We start from the raw sequence: 20,062 nt of genomic DNA, 5'->3' as shown, positions 1-20,062 counted from the left end.
GAGATGGGTAAATTGAAAAAATCTTATCTAGTTTTTCGTTTCTTTTTACAGGACAAAGAAGATGATGCACAACCCCAACGGGACATGGACTTCACTCTTATAGCCAAGCCAAGGTTAGTAAATTCTATTTTTTTGGGGTGCTGAGATGGGTAAATTGAAAAAATCAAATCTAGTTTTTCGTTTCCTTTACAGGACAAAGAAGATGATGAGCGACCCCACCCGGCATGGACTTCATTGTTGGATCCAAGCTAAGGTTAGTAAATTTTATTTTTTGGTAGTAATGGGATGAGTAAATTTAAAAAAAAATCTAATCTTGTTTTTAATTTCTTTTTACACGACAAAGAAGATGATGCGCAACCCCACCGGGACATGGACTTCACTCTTGGAGCCAAGCCAAGGTTAGTAAATTTTATTTTTTGGTAGTATTGGGATGAGTAAATTGAAAAAATCTAATCTTGTTTTTCATTTCTTTTTACAGGACAAAGAAGATGATGAGCAACCCCACCCGGACATGGATTTCACTCTTGGATCCAAGTTAAGGTTAGTAAATTTTATTTTTTTGTAGTATTGGGATGAGTTAATTGAAAAAATCTAATCTTGTTTTTCATTTCTTTTTACAGGACAAAGAAGATGATGCGCAACCCCACCCGGCATGGACTTCACTCTTGGATCCAAGCTAAGGTTAGTAAATTTTATATTTTTGGGTTGCTGAGATGGGTAAATTGAAAAAATCTTATCTAGTTTTTCATTTCTTTTTACAGTACGAAGAAGATGATGCACAACCCCACCGGGACATGGACTTCACTCTTAGGCCAAGCTAAGGTTAGTAAATTTTATTTTTTCTGATGTGCTGAGATGGGTAAATTGAAAAATCTAATCTAGTTTTTCATTTCTTTTTACAGGACAAAGAAGATGATGAGCGACCCCCACCTGGCATGGACTTCATTGTTGGATCCAAGCTAAGGTTAGTAAATTTTATTTTTTTGTACTATTGGGATGAGTAAATTGAAAAAATCTAATCTTGTTTTTTTATTTCTTTTTACAGGACAAAGAAGATGATGAGCGACCCTACCCAGACATGGACTTCACTCTTGGATCCAAGCTAAGGTTAGTGAATTTTAGTTTTTTGGGATGTTGGGATGGTTAAATTGAACAAATCTAATCTTGTTTTTCATTTCTTTTTACAGGACAAAGAAGATGATGAGCGACCCCCACCTGGCATGGACTTCATTGTTGGATCTAAGCTAAGGTTAGTAAATTTTATTTTTTTGTAGTATTGGGAAAAGTAAATTGAAAAAATCTAATCTTGTTTTTCATTTCTTTTTACAGGAAAAAGAAGATGATGAGGAACCCCACCCGGATATGGACTTCACTCTTGGATCCAAGCTAAGGTTAGTAAATTTTATTTTTTTGTAGTATTGGGATGAGTAAATTGAAAAAATCTAATCTTGTTTTTCATTTCTTTTTACAGGACAAAGAAGATGATGAGCGACCCCTCCTGGACATGGACTTCACTCTTGGATCCAAGCTAAGGTTAGTGAATTTTAGTTTTTTGGGATGTTGGGATGGTTAAATTGAACAGATCTAATCTTGTTTTTCGTTTCTTTTTACAGGACAAAGAAGATGATGAGCGACCCCACCTGTACATGGACTTCATTGTTGGATCCAAGCTAAGGTTAGTAAATTTTATTTTTTTGTAGTATTGGGATGAGTAAATTAAAAAAAATCTAATCTTGTTTTTCATTTCTTTTTACAGGACAAAGAAGATGATGCGCAACCCCACCCGGCACATGGACTTCACTCTTGGATCCAAGTTAAGGTTAGTGAATTTTAGTTTTTTGGGATGTTGGGATGGTTAAATTGAAAAAATCTAATCTATTTTTTTCATTTATTTTTACAGGACAAAGAAGATGATGAGCGACCCCACCGGGCATGGACTTCATTGTTGGATCCAAGCTAAGGTTAGTAAATTTTATTTTTTTGTAGTATTGGGATGAGTAAATTAAAAAAAAAATCTAATCTTGTTTTTCATTTCTTTTTACAGGACAAAGAAGATGATGCGCAACCCCTTCCGGCACATGGACTTCACTCTTGGATCCAAGTTAAGGTTGGTACATTTTATTTTTTTGGGGTGCTGAGATGGGTAAATTGAAAAAATTCTCTACTTTTTCGTTTCTTTTTACAGGACGAAGAAGATGATGCGCAACCCCACCGGGACATGGACTTCACTCTTGGAGCCAAGCTAAGGTTAGTAAATTTTTTTTTGTACTAATGGGATGAGTAAATTGAAAAAATCTAATGTTGTTTTTCATTTCTTTTTACAGGACAAAGAAGATGATGAGCGACCCCATCCGTACATGGACTTCCCTCTTGGAGCCAAGCCAAGGTTAGTAAATTTTATTTTTTTGTAGTATTGGGATGAGTAAATTGAAAAAATCTAATCTTGTTTTACATTTCTTTTTACAGGACAAAGAAGATGATGAGCGACCCCATCCGTACATGGACTTCCCTCTTGGATCCAAGCTAAGGTTAGTAAATTTTGTTTTTTTGTAGTATTGGGATGAGTAAATTGAAAAAATCTAATCTTGTTTTTCATTTCTTTTTACAGGACAAAGAAGATGATGAGCGACCCCACCCGGACATGGACTTCACTCTTGGATCCAAGCTAAGGTTAGTGAATTTTAGATTTTTGGGATGTTGAGATGGTTAAATTGAACAAATCTAATCTTGTTTTTCATTTCTTTTTAAAGGACAAAGAAGATGATGAGCGACCCCAGCCGTACATGGACTTCCCTCTTGGATCCAAGCTAAGGTTAGTGAATTTTAGTTTTCTGATGTGCTCAGATGGGTAAATTGAAAAAATCTAATCGTTTTTTTCGTTTATTTTTACAGGACAAAGAAGATGATGAGCGACCCCACCCGGCATGGACTTCATTGTTGGATCCAAGCTAAGGTTAGTAAATTTTATTTTTTTGTAGTATTGGGATGAGTAAATTAAAAAAAATCTAATCTTGTTTTTCATTTCTTTTTACAGGATAAAGAAGATGATGCGCAACCCAACCCGGCACATGGACTTCACACTTGGATCCAAGTTAAGGTTAGTAAATTTTATTTTTTTGGGGTGCTGAGATGGGTAAATTGAAAAAATCTTATCTAGTTTTTCATTTCTGTTTACAGGACAAAGAAGATGATGAGCGACCCCACCCGGATATGGACTTCACTCTTGGATCCAAGCTAAGGTTAGTAAATTTTATTTTTTTGTAGTATTGGGATAAGTTAATTGAAAAAATCTAATCTTGTTTTTCATTTCTTTTTACAGGAAAAAGAAGATGATGAGCAACCCCACCCGGATATGGACTTCACTCTTGGATCCAAGCTAAGGTTAGTAAATTTTATTTTTTTGTAGTATTGGGATGAGTAAATTGAAAAAATCTAATCTTGTTTTTCATTTCTTTTTACAGGACAAAGAAGATGATGAGCGACCCCACCTGGACATGGACTTCACTCTTGGATCCAAGCTAAGGTTAGTGAATTTTAGTTTTTTGGGATGTTGGGATGGTTAAATTGAACAGATCTAATCTTGTTTTTCGTTTCTTTTTACAGGATCAAGAAGATGATGAGCGACCCCACCCGTACATGGACTTCACCCTTGGATCCAAGCTAAGGTTAGTAAATTTTATTTTTCTGATGTGCTGAGATGGGTAAATTGAAAAAATCTAATCTATTTTTTTCATTTATTTTTACAGGACAAAGAAGATGATGAGCGACCCCACCCAGCATGGACTTCACTCTTGGATCCAAGCTAAGGTTAGTGAATTTTATTTTTTTGGGGTGCTGAGATGGGTAAATTGAAAAAATCTAATCTAGTTTTTCGTTTCCTTTACAGGACAAAGAAGATGATGAGCAACCCCACCCGGCATGGACTTCATTGTTGGATCCAAGCTAAGGTTAGTAAATTTTATTTTTTTGTAGTAATGGGATGAGTAAATTAAAAAAAAATCTAATCTTGTTTTTCATTTCTTTTTACAGGACAAAGAAGATGATGCACAACCCCACCCGGCACATGGACTTCACTCTTGGATCCAAGTTAAGGTAAGTAAATTTTATTTTTTTGTAGTATTGGGATGAGTAAATTGAAAAAATCTAATCTTGTTTTTCATTTCTTTTTACAGGACAAAGAAGATGAGCGACCCCATCCATACATGGACTTCCCTCTTGGATCCAAGCTAAGGTTAGTAAATTTTATTTTTCTGATGTGCTGAGATGGGTAAATTGAAAAAATCTAATCTTTTTTTTCGTTTATTTTTACAGGACAAAGAAGATGATGAGTGACCCCACCCGGACATGGACTTCACTCTTGGATCCAAGCTAAGGTTAGTGAATTTTAGTTTTTTGGGATGTTGAGATGGTTAAATTGAACAAATCTAATCTTGTTTTTCATTTCTTTTTACAGGACAAAGAAGATGATGAGCGACCCCATCCGTACATGGACTTCACCCTTGGATCCAAGCTAAGGTTAGTAAATTTTATTTTTCTGATGTGCTGAGATGGGTAAATTGAAAAAACTAATCTATTTTTTGCATTTATTTTTACAGGACAAAGAAGATGATGAGCAACCCCACCCGGCATGGACTTTATTGTTGGATCCAAGCTAAGGTTAGTAAATTTTATTTTTTTGTAGTATTGGGATGAGTAAATTAAAAAAAAAATCTAATCTTGTTTTTCATTTCTTTTTACAGGATAAAGAAGATGATGCGCAACCCCACCCGGCACATGGACTTAACACTTGGATCCAAGTTAAGGTTAGTAAATTTTATTTTTTTGGGGTGCTGAGATGGGTAAATTGAAAAAATCTTATCTAGTTTTTCATTTCTGTTTACAGGACAAAGAAGATGATGAGCAACCCCACCCGGATATGGACTTCACTCTTGGATCCAAGCTAAGGTTAGTAAATTTTATTTTTTTGTAGTATTAGGATAAGTTAATTGAAAAAATCTAATCTTGTTTTTCATTTCTTTTTACAGGAAAAAGAAGATGATGAGCAACCCCACCCGGATATGGACTTCACTCTTGGATCCAAGCTAAGGTTAGTGAATTTTAGTTTTTTGGGATGTTGGGATGGTTAAATTGAACAGATCTAATCTTGTTTTTCGTTTCTTTTTACAGGATCAAGAAGATGATGAGCGACCCCACCCGTACATGGACTTCACCCTTGGATCCAAGCTAAGGTTAGTAAATTTTATTTTTCTGATGTGCTGAGATGGGTAAATTGAAAAAATCTAATCTATTTTTTTCATTTATTTTTACAGGACAAAGAAGATGATGAGCGACCCCACCCAACATGGACTTCACTCTTGGATCCAAGCTAAGGTTAGTGAATTTTATTTTTTTGGGGTGCTGAGATGGGTAAATTGAAAAAATCTAATCTAGTTTTTCGTTTCCTTTACAGGACAAAGAAGATGATGAGCAACCCCACCCGGCATGGACTTCATTGTTGGATCCAAGCTAAGGTTAGTAAATTTTATTTTTTTGTAGTAATGGGATGAGTAAATTAAAAAAAAATCTAATCTTGTTTTTCATTTCTTTTTACAGGACAAAGAAGATGATGCGCAACCCCACCCGGCACATGGACTTCACTCTTGGATCCAAGTTAAGGTAAGTAAATTTTATTTTTTTGTAGTATTGGGATGAGTAAATTGAAAAAATCTAATCTTGTTTTTCATTTCTTTTTACAGGACAAAGAAGATGATGAGCGACCCCATCCATACATGGACTTCCCTCTTGGATCCAAGCTAAGGTTAGTAAATTTTATTTTCTGATGTGCTGACATGGGTAAATTGAAAAATCTAATCTAGTTTTTCATTTCTTTTTACAGGACAAAGAAGATGATGAGCGACCCCCACCTGGCATGGACTTCATTGTTGGATCCAAGCTAAGGTAAGTAAATTTTATTTTTTTGTACTATTGGGATGAGTAAATTGAAAAAATCTAATCTTGTTTTTCATTTCTTTTTACAGGACAAAGAAGATGATGAGCGACCCCACCCGTACATGGACTTCACCCTTGGATCCAAGCTAAGGTTAGTAAATTTTATTTTTTTGTAGTATTGGGATAAGTTAATTGAAAAAATCTAATCTTGTTTTTCATTTCTTTTTACAGGAAAAAGAAGATGATGAGCGACCCCACCCGGCATGGACTTTATTGTTGGATCCAAGCTAAGGTTAGTAAATTTTATTTTTTTGTAGTATTGGGATGAGTAAATTAAAAAAAAATCTAATCTTGTTTTTCATTTCTTTTTACAGGATAAAGAAGATGATGCGCAACCCCACCCGGCACATGGACTTCACACTTGGATCCAAGTTAAGGTTAGTAAATTTTATTTTTTTGGGGTGCTGAGATGGGTAAATTGAAAAAATCTTATCTAGTTTTTCGTTTCTGTTTACAGGACAAAGAAGATGATGAGCGACCCCACCCGGATATGGACTTCACTCTTGGATCCAAGCTAAGGTTAGTAAATTTTATTTTTTTGTAGTATTGGGATAAGTTAATTGAAAAAATCTAATCTTGTTTTTCATTTCTTTTTACAGGAAAAAGAAGATGATGAGCAACCCCACCCGGATATGGACTTCACTCTTGGATCCAAGCTAAGGTTAGTAAATTTTATATTTTTGTAGTATTGGGATGAGTAAATTGAAAAAATCTAATCTTGTTTTTCATTTCTTTTTACAGGACAAAGAAGATGATGAGCGACCCCACCTGGATATGGACTTCACTCTTGGATCCAAGCTAAGGTTAGTGAATTTTAGTTTTTTGTGATGTTGGGATGGTTAAATTGAACAGATCTAATCTTGTTTTTCGTTTCTTTTTACAGGACAAAGAAGATGATGAGCGACCCCACCCGTACATGGATTTCACCCTTGGATCCAAGCTAAGGTTAGTAAATTTTATTTTTCTGATGTGCTGAGATGGGTAAATTGAAAAAATCTAATCTATTTTTTTCATTTATTTTTACAGGACAAAGAAGATGATGAGCGACCCCACCCAGCATGGACTTCACTCTTGGATCCAAGCTAAGGTTAGTGAATTATATTTTTTTGGGGCGCTGAGATGGGTAAATTGAAAAAATCTAATCTAGTTTTTCGTTTCCTTTACAGGACAAAGAAGATGATGAGCAACCCCACCCGGCATGGACTTCATTGTTGGATCCAAGCTAAGGTTAGTAAATTTTATTTTTTTGTAGTATTGGGATGAGTAAATTGAAAAAATCTAATCTTGTTTTTCATTTCTTTTTACAGGACAAAGAAGATGAGCGACCCCACCCGGACATGGACTTCACTCTTGGATCCAAGCTAAGGTTAGTGAATTTTAGTTTTTTGGGATGTTGAGATGGTTAAATTGAACAAATCTAATCTTGTTTTTCATTTCTTTTTACAGGACAAAGAAGATGATGAGCGACCCCATCCATACATGGACTTCCCTCTTGGATCCAAGCTAAGGTTAGTAAATTTTATTTTTCTGATGTGCTGAGATGGGTAAATTGAAAAAATCTAATCTTTTTTTTCGTTTATTTTTACAGGACAAAGAAGATGATGAGTGACCCCACCCGGACATGGACTTCACTCTTGGATCCAAGCTAAGGTTAGTGAATTTTAGTTTTTTGGGATGTTGAGATGGTTAAATTGAACAAATCTAATCTTTTTTTTCATTTCTTTTTACAGGACAAAGAAGATGATGAGCGACCCCATCCATACATGGACTTCCCTCTTGGATCCAAGCTAAGATTAGTAAATTTTATTTTCTGATGTGCTGAGATGGGTAAATTGAAAAATCTAATCTAGTTTTTCATTTCTTTTTACAGGACAAAGAAGATGATGAGCGACCCCCACCTGGCATGGACTTCATTGTTGGATCCAAGCTAAGGTTAGTAAATTTTATTTTTTTGTACTATTGGGATGAGTAAATTGAAAAAATCTAATCTTGTTTTTCATTTCTTTTTACAGGACAAAGAAGATGATGAGCGACCCCACCCGTACATGGACTTCACCCTTGGATCCAAGCTAAGGTTAGTAAATTTTATTTTTCTGATGTGCTGAGATGGGTAAATTGAAAAAATCTAATCTATTTTTTTCATTTATTTTTACAGGACAAAGAAGATGATGAGCAACCCCACCCCGATATGGACTTCACTCTTGGATCCAAGCTAAGGTTAGTAAATTTTATTTTTTTGTAGTATTGGGATGAGTAAATTGAAAAAATCTAATCTTGTTTTTCATTTCTTTTTACAGGATAAAGAAGATGATGCGCAACCCCACCCGGCACATGGACTTCACACTTGGATCCAAGTTAAGGTTAGTAAATTTTATTTTTTTGGGGTGCTGAGATGGGTAAATTGAAAAAATCTAATCTATTTTTTTCATTTATTTTTACAGGACAAAGAAGATGATGAGCAACCCCACCCCGATATGGACTTCACTCTTGGATCCAAGCTAAGGTTAGTAAATTTTATTTTTTTGTAGTATTGGGATGAGTAAATTGAAAAAATCTAATCTTGTTTTTCATTTCTTTTTACAGGACAAAGAAGATGATGAGCGACCCCACCTGGACATGGACTTCACTCTTGGATCCAAGCTAAGGTTAGTGAATTTTAGTTTTTTGGGATGTTGGGATGGTTAAATTGAACAGATCTAATCTTGTTTTTCGTTTCTTTTTACAGGATCAAGAAGATGATGAGCGACCCCACCCGTACATGGACTTCACCCTTGGATCCAAGCTAAGGTTAGTAAATTTTATTTTTCTGATGTGCTGAGATGGGTAAATTGAAAAAATCTAATCTATTTTTTTCATTTATTTTTACAGGACAAAGAAGATGATGAGCAACCCCACCCAGCATGGACTTCACTCTTGGATCCAAGCTAAGGTTAGTGAATTATATTTTTTTGGGGTGCTGAGATGGGTAAATTGAAAAAATCTAATCTAGTTTTTCGTTTCCTTTACAGGACAAAGAAGATGATGAGCAACCCCACCCGGCATGGACTTCATTGTTGGATCCAAGCTAAGGTTAGTAAATTTTATTTTTTTGTAGTAATGGGATGAGTAAATTAAAAAAAAATCTAATCTTGTTTTTCATTTCTTTTTACAGGACAAAGAAGATGATGCACAACCCCACCCGGCACATGGACTTCACTCTTGGATCCAAGTTAAGGTAAGTAAATTTTATTTTTTTGTAGTATTGGGATGAGTAAATTGAAAAAATCTAATCTTGTTTTTCATTTCTTTTTACAGGACAAAGAAGATGAGCGACCCCACCCGGACATGGACTTCACTCTTGGATCCAAGCTAAGGTTAGTGAATTTTAGTTTTTTGGGATGTTGAGATGGTTAAATTGAACAAATCTAATCTTGTTTTTCATTTCTTTTTACAGGAGAAAGAAGATGATGAGCGACCCCATCCATACATGGACTTCCCTCTTGGATCCAAGCTAAGGTTAGTAAATTTTATTTTTCTGATGTGCTGAGATGGGTAAATTGAAAAAATCTAATCTTTTTTTTCGTTTATTTTTACAGGACAAAGAAGATGATGAGTGACCCCACCCGGACATGGACTTCACTCTTGGATCCAAGCTAAGGTTAGTGAATTTTAGTTTTTTGGGATGTTGAGATGGTTAAATTGAACAAATCTAATCTTGTTTTTCATTTCTTTTTACAGGACAAAGAAGATGCTGAGCGACCCCATCCATACATGGACTTCCCTCTTGGATCCAAGCTAAGGTTAGTAAATTTTATTTTCTGATGTGCTGAGATGGGTAAATTGAAAAATCTAATCTAGTTTTTCATTTCTTTTTACAGGACAAAGAAGATGATGAGCGACCCTACCCGGACATGGACTTCACTCTTGGATCCAAGCTAAGGTTAGTGAATTTTAGTTTTTTGGGATGTTGGGATGGTTAAATTGAACAAATCTAATCTTGTTTTTCATTTCTTTTTACAGGACAAAGAAGATGATGAGCGACCCCCACATGGCATGGACTTCATTGTTGGATCTAAGCTAAGGTTAGTAAATTTTATTTTTTTGTAGTATTGGGAAAAGTAAATTGCAAAAATTTAATCTTGTTTTTCATTTCTTTTTACAGGAAAAAGAAGATGATGAGGAACCCCACCCGGATATGGACTTCACTCTTGGATCCAAGCTAAGGTTAGTAAATTTCATTTTTTTGTAGTATTGGGATGAGTAAATTGAAAAAATCTAATCTTGTTTTTCATTTCTTTTTACAGGACAAAGAAGATGATGAGCGACCCCACCTGGACATGGACTTCACTCTTGGATCCAAGCTAAGGTTAGTGAATTTTAGTTTTTTGGGATGTTGGGATGGTTAAATTGAACAGATCTAATCTTGTTTTTCGTTTCTTTTTACAGGACAAAGAAGATGATGAGCGACCCCACCCGTACATGGACTTCACCCTTGGATCCAAGCTAAGGTTAGTAAATTTTATTTTTTTGTAGTATTGGGATGAGTAAATTAAAAAAAAATCTAATCTTGTTTTTCATTTCTTTTTACAGGACAAAGAAGATGATGCGCAACCCCACCCGGCACATGGACTTCACACTTGGATCCAAGTTAAGGTTAGTAAATTTTATTTTTTTGGGGTGCTGAAATGGGTAAATTGAAAAAATCTTATCTAGTTTTTCGTTTCTTTTTACAGGAGAAAGGAGATGATGAGCAACCCCACCCGGCATGGACTTCATTGTTGGATCCAAGCTAAGGTTAGTAAATTTTATTTTTTTGTAGTAATGGGATGAGTAAATTAAAAAAAAATCTAATCTTGTTTTTCATTTCTTTTTACAGGACAAAGAAGATGATGCGCAACCCCACCCCGCACATGGACTTCACTCTTGGATCCAAGTTAAGGTAAGTAAATTTTATTTTTTTGTAGTATTGGGATGAGTAAATGTTACTGCCAGAGCAGTGTTTTATATATAAATCTTATTTCTTTACTTCGGACGCGCTACTCACTTGTTTGTCGCATCGGTGTTGAATAACAATTGTTTTTAGCGCGCTTATGATAATGATGGGATAGAATGTGATTCCATGTGGAATGAGATCGGCTGATATTAAATGCTGAGACAGCCGTAATTACAAGTGTTTTTGTAACAGGAATCTGGCCCATAAGGTTAGCAATTAATTTTAAGTTATGAAAGTTCATTTAAAGATAATTGCGAGAAGATAAAATTAGTTTTCCATTGTAAACTGCAACTTTGAGTAGCGTTAGAAATGCCGGTCTCATGTACAATGCACAGTACATGTAACACAATCACTGTGCCTTTCAGTATTGGAGTAAAGAAAGTTCAGTTAAGTGTAGTGTATTGTTTAGAAACGAGAATGTAGCTGTACTAGTTGCGAGTTAAAGATTGTTTGTTTTATGTTCGTAATCAATGTTATTTTAAAAGCGTATTTTTTCATTGTGTTAGTTGCGCCAGATGAGATTTACTACACAATCATTTAGAACCCAGTCGCTTGCATTACACTAGAATAGCCCAAAGTCGGTAAGAGTTACTTATATTTTGGAGATAAAGATAGGATAACATGCAACTGTTAAGTAAAGATGTTATTTAAGTGACTTAATAGCATTATATAAAAGAACTAGGGCAAGAATATGAGATGATTTTCATATTTTATTTCAATTATTTTTTTTCAGTTGACGGTTTAAGGTTTAATAAATCAGTAAAAACGACGCAAAGCTGTTGTTGTGGTGTGTGAGTATTGCAAGTGGCTACAGTCAACGACTTGGATTTGAGATAGCCCATACCAATAGTCCGCAACTAAAGCCCTGAGACGGCCCGTACCGAACAACCGAACCAAGAAGACAGAATTTATGACCTACTTACAACCTGTGGTAACTCTAGATATCTGAGATGCCTGGAGCCAGTCAACAGCCATTATTTAGTTGACCCGGCCCAGTCAAGTACTAGCAGTTACTGGTGGGACTGTAATTAAGGAAATTGAGCTAAGATCCAATCCGCAGCTTGCAATAAAGCTGAAATTGAGACTTTCTCGAGTATATGTTGACACTTGATTTCATATCCACAGATAACTATAAATACTAGTAGACCTCAGTGTAGCTGAATATATTATTGGCTATCTAAATATACATATGATTATTAATTTATTTGTTTGTTAAGATTAAGATACTCGGCAATTTTACATGTTTGCTGTTGATGTTCAAATGTTTTAGCTAGCTTATTACTTATAGAGAAACTGTCTACATTTTGAAATTTACTTGTCTTGCTTAGTGTAGATAAGTTTATTTGAGTTCAAATAAGTTACGCTGCCCATACCACCTGCCCCCTCCCTCCTTTCTAAGAATACGTGCTCACTGCTTGACATTAAAAATGGATGCAGCTACCATTACCAAGACTCCCAGCACTAGGACAGTTCCTTTTCAGACACCAACTGACCAAGAAGTAACATTCAGAAACATATCGCCTAAAGATGATTTGAGAAGAAGACTAATTGAGGAATTAGATCCAGATGACTCTGTCAGTCAAGCCGGCTCAAACGTATCTTATAAGGAGCGACAGTTAGAAGAAGAAGCTAGACAGGTTGCTTTGAAGGAAAGGCTGAAGTACCTTACAGCACAGCAAGAAATAGAAGAGCAACAGATACGTTTAGAGCAGAGAAGAAAGCGGCTCTTGTTAGAATCAGAACTGAATGAAAGCAAGAAAAGGGAAGAAATCTTTAGGAAAGCATTGAGAGGTGAAGATACTACTAAGAAGGAGTCAGACAGCAGCTATAGCCATGATGTTGTGAGGGCCTTAGAGAAGTTGAGCCTGAGTAGATTACCGATTCCAGAACCACCTGTATTTGAGGGAAATTATCTAACATATGTAACATGGCGACTAGCATTCAAGACTCTAATAGAAAGCAGAAATATCCCACCCAGTGAGAGGCTGTACTACCTAAAGAGGTACCTCGGAGGAGAAGCTAAAGAGACAGTGGATCATTTGTTTTACTTAGATTCAGAAGAGGCTTACATTGAAGCCCTTGAGATACTTGAAGATAGATATGGTGATAAATTTTTGATAGCAGAGGCTTTCAGAGACAAATTAGAAAAGTGGCCCAAGATTAACAGTAGAGACAGTAAGGGACTTAGAAAACTATCAGATTTTCTCAGGCAGTGTTTAGCAGCAACAGATCATGTAGGAGAGTTGAAGATCCTGGACGACTGTCGGGAAAATAGGAAGTTACTTCAGAAACTACCTGAATGGATCACACGAAGATGGGCCCGAATTGTCGAAGAATCACAAGGTTTCCCAGGCTTCAAGAGGTTTGTAGAGTTTGTAAAAAAGGAATCCGACATTGTAAATAACCCTGTTATGAGACCAGCTGAAACTGCATTTAGCAAGAAAACCCCCACTTCCACCAGTCTTATGACGAAGACGAGCGATCAAGCTATACCAACGCCTCCTGTCACGAAAAATGCCTGTACATTCTGTGAGAAAATAGGACACGACATCAGAGAATGCCGAAACTTCGAAAGAAAAACGCCACAAGAAAGAATGGAGTTTATAAAGAAAAGAGGTCTTTGCCTAAGCTGCCTTAGAAACGGTCACTTAGCCAAGGAGTGTAAAAGGAAGGAACAATGCAGTAGATGTGGTCGTAAACACCCTGCCATACTACATGGGGACTACGAAGCCCTATACCCAGAAGATCAACATGTAAGAACATTGTCAAGTACTTGCCAAGAGGGAGCTATCAGTTCAATGACAATTCCAGTCTATGTATCTGTAGGAAATTCCGGGAATGAAATCCTGACATATGCTCTTCTAGATAGTCAAAGTGATGTTACGTTCATTAGCGACGAGTTAGCAGCCAAGCTGAATGCAGAAAGCGTACCTACAAGTATCAGGATTTCAACAGTCAACTCCAGCTATGTAGTCAAAACTTCAAAGGTTCCAGGATTGACTGTAAGAGGTCTTAACTTAACAGAAACTATAGCACTACCAACCTGTTATACAAGAGAAAACATACCATTCAACAAGAAACATGTACCTAGACCATCGGATGCGAGAAGATGGAATCACCTGCAAAATATACAGAGCCAAATTGCACCGCTCCAGAATTGCGACGCAGGTTTACTTATAGGTTACAACTGCTCTCGTGCATTGGTACCCCTTAGTGTCAGAGTAGGAGCAAACGAGGAACCCTATGGAATACAGACACCCCTGGGACGGAGCGTCGTGGGAAGGACCGGACGAGAAGACACAGATGAATATCACCTCAGTCACAGAGTGATGAGGAAAGAAATACAAAAGGATTTGAGAGTCGATGATAGAGGAGAAGTGACTTTTGTCCACAGAACAAAGGTTAAAGAGACAGTAACTGAGCCAGAGATAATTCAGTTACTGGAAGCGGACTTTAGGGATGAGCACAAGTCAGAAGATTCCTTGTCCCAGGATGACTTGAAGTTCTTAAGGAAGATGAAAGACACAATCTATCAAGACCAAGACAATTTCTATACCATGCCTCTACCATTTAGAACTGATGCCCCACAGTTGCCTGACAACATGCCCATGGCCATGAGAAGACTTGAGCATCTGAGAAAGAAATTTGCAGACAAAGAATTTGCCGCCGAATATAAGAAGTTCATGGACGCGATGATAGAAAGCGGAGAAGCTGAACCTGTTCCAGACAAAGATGTAGCTGGAGGACACAGGTGGGTCGTGCCGCACCATGGAGTTTACCATAAACATAAAGGAAAGCTCAGGGTAGTATTTGACTGCGCAGCGAGATATAAGAACATTAACCTGAATGAGAACCTCATCTCAGGTCCAGACCTCACCAACAGTCTGATAGGATGTCTCCTGAGATTCAGAGAGGGATCAGTAGCCGTTGTAGGAGACATAGAACGAATGTTTTATCGGTTCAAGGTAGACCCACGAGATCGTAACTACTTCCAGTTCCTGTGGTGGGATGGAGACCTAGAAGGCACACCTAAGCTATTTAGGATGACAGTTCACCTGTTTGGAGCTGCCAGTTCCCCTGCGTGTGCTAACTTTGCTTTGAAACAACTGGTTGAAGACCATGGAGAAGAATTTGATGAGAAGGTTTGCTGGGTAGCTGGTAATTGCCTTTACGTAGACGACTTGTTATTAAGCATTGATTCTGCTGAGGAGGCAAAGCAGCTTATTGAAGGCGTACGTCAGCTATTTCAGAAAGCAAATATAAGACTTCACAAGTTTATTAGCAACAACCAAGAAGTTTTGGAGAGTATTCCCGTATCAGAAAGAGGGACACAGAGCACCACTGTTGATTTGCCTTTACCTGCCACAGAGAGAGTATTGGGAATTCAGTGGGATACCCATAGCGACCAGCTCAGCTTTCAGTTAACACTGAATGAAAGACCGATGACTAGAAGAGGAATTCTTTCGACTGTTGCCTCTGTCTATGATCCCCTGGGTTGTATAGCACCATTTATCCTATTAGGCAAACAGATACTGCAGGAGATGTGTGCGTCCAAAGCCAGCTGGGATGATCCAATATCAGAAGAACTCAGACCAAGATGGGAGAAATGGCTGCGTGAATTGCCAAAGCTAGCGGAAATTCATTTATCAAGATGCTATATTCCCCAAGACTTTGGAAAAATTGTCACAGCAGAGATACACCACTTTTCGGACGCAAGTACCAGAGGATATGGCCAATGCTCCTACCTTCGAGTAGTGAATAACAAAAACGAGTGCCACTGCTGTATCATGTTGGGCAAATCTCGAGTCGCGCCACTCAAGATTACTACAATTCCGAGATTAGAGCTTACAGCAGCCACAATGTCGACCAAGATGAGTACTCTGCTGAAGTCTGAAATAACCTATGAAAACCTCAAGGAGTATTTCTGGACAGACTCCAAGATAGTGCTAGGATATTTGAAGAACAATGTAAGAAGATTTCATGTCTTCGTAGCCAACAGGATTCAGACGATTCAAAACGCTTCTGACCCTAGTCAGTGGCACTACGTGCCAACCAATGATAACCCGGCCGACCATGCTTCTAGAGGGCTGTATCCAGAGGAACTGATGGCATCAAATTGGTTTAAAGGCCCAGAATTCCTGAGAAACCCAGTTCTAAGCATGGTAGAGGAAAATCCAGAGGTTGATCCAAATGATCCAGAGTTGAAGAAAGCAACAGTAAATGCAGTGGAGACTACAGAAAAGGCAGGAACATTTACACAGAAGTTCAATAGATTTTCATCCTGGACCAATGCCATTACAGCAGTGACAACCATTAGAAAACGTCTACTCAAAATGGGTTCATCATTGTCTGCTGACCGACGAAAGGCAGAACTTACTATTCTTAAGCTGCTTCAGGCTGAACGGTTCCAAGACGAAATTAGGCAAATCAAAGATGGATCGCTTCCGAAGAAAAACCCTCTCTCCAAGCTGGATCCTTATATTGACGAAGAAGGAACCCTGCGAGTAGGAGGACGTCTCACACGATCCTCACTGTCTTACGAAGTACAACACCCTGTAATTTTGCCAAAGTCAGGACATATTGTAGACCTAATTGTGCGTCATTGCCATCAGAAGGTAGCCCACCAGGGAAGAGGTTTTACTCTGAATGAGATACGTTGCCAAGGGTACTATATCATTGGTATAGGCAAGACGGTTGCTTCTGCAATACACAGATGCGTAACCTGTAGAAAAAACAGGGGCAAAAGTGAAGAACAGAGGATGTCAGATTTACCAAGGGATCGAACAGAACCTTCACCCCCATTCAGTTACTGCGGCATTGATTGCTTTGGCCCCTTCTCTGTGAAAGAAGGTCGCCGTGAAGTTAAGCGATATGGATTGATAGTGACCTGCATGGCGTCGAGAGCAGTACACATCGAATGCCTGGATGACATGACGACAGATAGTTTCATAAATGCTTTAAGATGTGTGATAGCTTTGAGGGGTCCCATACGGCAAATCAGATGTGATCAGGGATCAAATTTTATCGGAGCAAGAGTGCTTTTAGATAAATCACTAGAAGAGATCAAAAATGACGAGTTGAAGAAATTTATGATTGAGAACAAGTGTGATTTTGTGTTTAACAGCCCACATTCAAGCCATATGGGAGGTGTGTGGGAGCGACACATTAGACCCATCAGAAGTATACTAGCAGCAATGTTGGAGCAACATGGTTCTCGTATTGACACAACCACCTTAAGAACCTTCCTATATGAAGTCATGGCCATTATTAACTGTCGACCTTTGACCGTACAGAACCTACATGATCCACTTGGTCCAGAATCACTTACTGCGAACCATTTGTTGACAATGAAGCCAAAGGTAATATTGCCATTGGGAGAGTTTGGACCTGAGCACCTGTATGCAAGGCAAAGATGGCGCCAAGTACAAGTGTTAGCGGATAATTTCTGGAGTCGCTGGAGGAAGGAATACCTTCTTAATCTGCAACAACGAACAAAGTGGAAGGGGAAACGAAGAAACCTAGGAGTGGGAGACATTGTTTTGCTCAAAGATGAAGGATTATACAGAGGAGACTGGCGACTTGCCAGAGTGACAGAGGCGAGCATAGATGAGGATGGATTAGTTCGCAGAGTGAAGATTCTTTTGGGGAATCCTGATCTTTCTGCCAAAGGCATCCCCTCCTCTACGTCTACTATATTAGAACGTCCAATCCATAAACTAGTTTTGTTGTTAGAAGGGGATAAGTTGTAAGTTTTCCATAGAATAATGTTCGAGTATGGTTTTGTGATACATGATGTTCAAGAACTTATAAGTGAAGATCTAATGGTATTTGGGAGTACCAAAGCTATTGTATAGTGAGTTAATAGTTACAGTTTACCAGTTACATTGTTTCATGTGTAAGTTAGTTTTGTTTGTTTGTATAGAAAATCAATTAGATTTTGGCTGGGGAGTGTTACTGCCAGAGCAGTGTTTTATATATAAATCTTATTTCTTTACTTCGGACGCGCTACTCACTTGTTTGTCGCATCGGTGTTGAATAACAATTGTTTTTAGCGCGCTTATGATAATGATGGGATAGAATGTGATTCCATGTGGAATGAGATCGGCTGATATTAAATGCTGAGACAGCCGTAATTACAAGTGTTTTTGTAACAGGAATCTGGCCCATAAGGTTAGCAATTAATTTTAAGTTATGAAAGTTCATTTAAAGATAATTGCGAGAAGATAAAATTAGTTTTCCATTGTAAACTGCAACTTTGAGTAGCGTTAGAAATGCCGGTCTCATGTACAATGCACAGTACATGTAACACAATCACTGTGCCTTTCAGTATTGGAGTAAAGAAAGTTCAGTTAAGTGTAGTGTATTGTTTAGAAACAAGAATGTAGCTGTACTAGTTGCGAGTTAAAGATTGTTTGTTTTATGTTCGTAATCAATGTTATTTTAAAAGCGTATTTTTTCATTGTGTTAGTTGCGCCAGATGAGATTTACTACACAATCATTTAGAACCCAGTCGCTTGCATTACACTAGAATAGCCCAAAGTCGGTAAGAGTTACTTATATTTTGGAAATAAAGATAGGATAACATGCAACTGTTAAGTAAAGATGTTATTTAAGTGACTTAATAGCATTATATAAAAGAACTAGGGCAAGAATATGAGATGATTTTCATATTTTATTTCAATTATTTTTTTTTCAGTTGACGGTTTAAGGTTTAATAAATCAGTAAAAACGACGCAAAGCTGTTGTTGTGGTGTGTGAGTATTGCAAGTGGCTACAGTAAATTGAAAAAATCTAATTTTGTTTTTCGTTTCCTTTACAGGACAAAGAAGATGATGAGCAACCCCACCCGGCATGGACTTCATTGTTGGATCCAAGCTAAGGTTAGTAAATTTTATTTTTTTGTAGTAATGGGATGAGTAAATTAAAAAAAAATCTAATCTTGTTTTTCATTTCTTTTTACAGGACAAAGAAGATGATGAGCGACCCCACCCAGCATGGACTTCACTCTTGGATCCAAGCTAAGGTTAGTGAATTTTATTTTTTTGGGGTGCTGAGATGGGTAAATTGAAAAAATCTAATCTAGTTTTTCATTTCTTTTTACAGGACAAAGAAGATGATGAGCGACCCCCACCTGGCATGGACTTCATTGTTGGATCCAAGCTAAGGTTAGTAAATTTTATTTTTTTGTAGTAATGGGATGAGTAAATTAAAAAAAAATCTAATCTTGTTTTTCATTTCTTTTTACAGGACAAAGAAGATGATGCGCAACCCCACCCGGCACATGGACTTCACTCTTGGATCCAAGTTAAGGTAAGTAAATTTTATTTTTTTGTAGTATTGGGATGAGTAAATTGAAAAAATCTAATCTTGTTTTTCATTTCTTTTTACAGGACAAAGAAGATGATGAGCGACCCCATCCATACATGGACTTCCCTCTTGGATCCAAGCTAAGGTTAGTAAATTTTATTTTCTGATGTGCTGAGATGGGTAAATTGAAAAATCTAATCTAGTTTTTCATTTCTTTTTACAGGACAAAGAAGATGATGAGCGACCCCCACCTGGCATGGACTTCATTGTTGGATCCAAGCTAAGGTTAGTAAATTTTATTTTTTTGTACTATTGGGATGAGTAAATTGAAAAAATCTAATCTTCTTTTTCATTTCTTTTTACAGGACAAAAAAGATGATGAGCGACCCCACCCGTACATGGACTTCACCCTTGGATCCAAGCTAAGGTTAGTAAATTTTATTTTTCTGATGTGCTGAGATGGGTAAATTGAAAAAATCTAATCTATTTTTTTCATTTATTTTTACAGGACAAAGAAGATGATGAGCGACCCCACCCGGCATGGACTTTATTGTTGGATCCAAGTTAAGGTTAGTAAATTTTATTTTTTTGTAGTATTGGGATGAGTAAATTAAAAAAAAATCTAATCTTGTTTTTCATTTCTTTTTACAAGATAAAGAAGATGATGCGCAACCCCACCCGGCACATGGACTTCACACTTGGATCCAAGTTAAGGTTAGTAAATTTTATTTTTTTGGGGTGCTGAGATGGGTAAATTGAAAAAATCTTATCTAGTTTTTCGTTTCTGTTTACAGG

At 37.2% G+C, this 20,062-nt stretch overlaps 1 protein-coding gene across 2 annotated transcripts; it reads left to right on the top strand.

The window, feature by feature from the left end:
- Positions 1-13,703: 13,703 nt before the first annotated feature.
- Positions 13,704-18,700, top strand: LOC147763615 (uncharacterized). 2 transcript variants are annotated; one of them, XM_087005413.1, is made up of 3 exons: positions 13,704-18,130; positions 18,429-18,503; positions 18,657-18,700. In XM_087005413.1, exon 1 carries the CDS (start codon positions 13,759-13,761, stop codon positions 17,707-17,709), a length of 3,951 nt encoding a protein of 1,316 aa, XP_086861539.1. In that variant the 5' UTR covers positions 13,704-13,758; the 3' UTR covers positions 17,710-18,130; positions 18,429-18,503; positions 18,657-18,700. The 2 variants fall into 2 exon arrangements, with proteins under 2 accessions (XP_086861539.1, XP_086861538.1); XM_087005412.1 differs by lacking the exon at positions 18,657-18,700 and having other exon boundaries at positions 18,429-18,629.
- Positions 18,701-20,062: the final 1,362 nt, after the last annotated feature.

Source organism: Lingula anatina, chromosome 2, assembly GCF_051362555.1.
Source record: "Lingula anatina isolate TDL-2025a chromosome 2, LinAna3.0, whole genome shotgun sequence".
In the NCBI taxonomy this organism is placed as follows: Eukaryota; Metazoa; Brachiopoda; class Lingulata; order Lingulida; family Lingulidae; genus Lingula; species Lingula anatina.
The sequence above is the reverse complement of the archived record's forward strand: the minus strand, read 5'-3'. Positions and strand labels throughout refer to the sequence as shown.

Excerpts from the sequence above, each read along its gene's own strand:
- LOC147763615 (XM_087005413.1), top strand. The coding sequence starts at position 13,759 with ATGACAATTCCAGTCTATGTATCTGTAGGAAATTCCGGGAATGAAATC.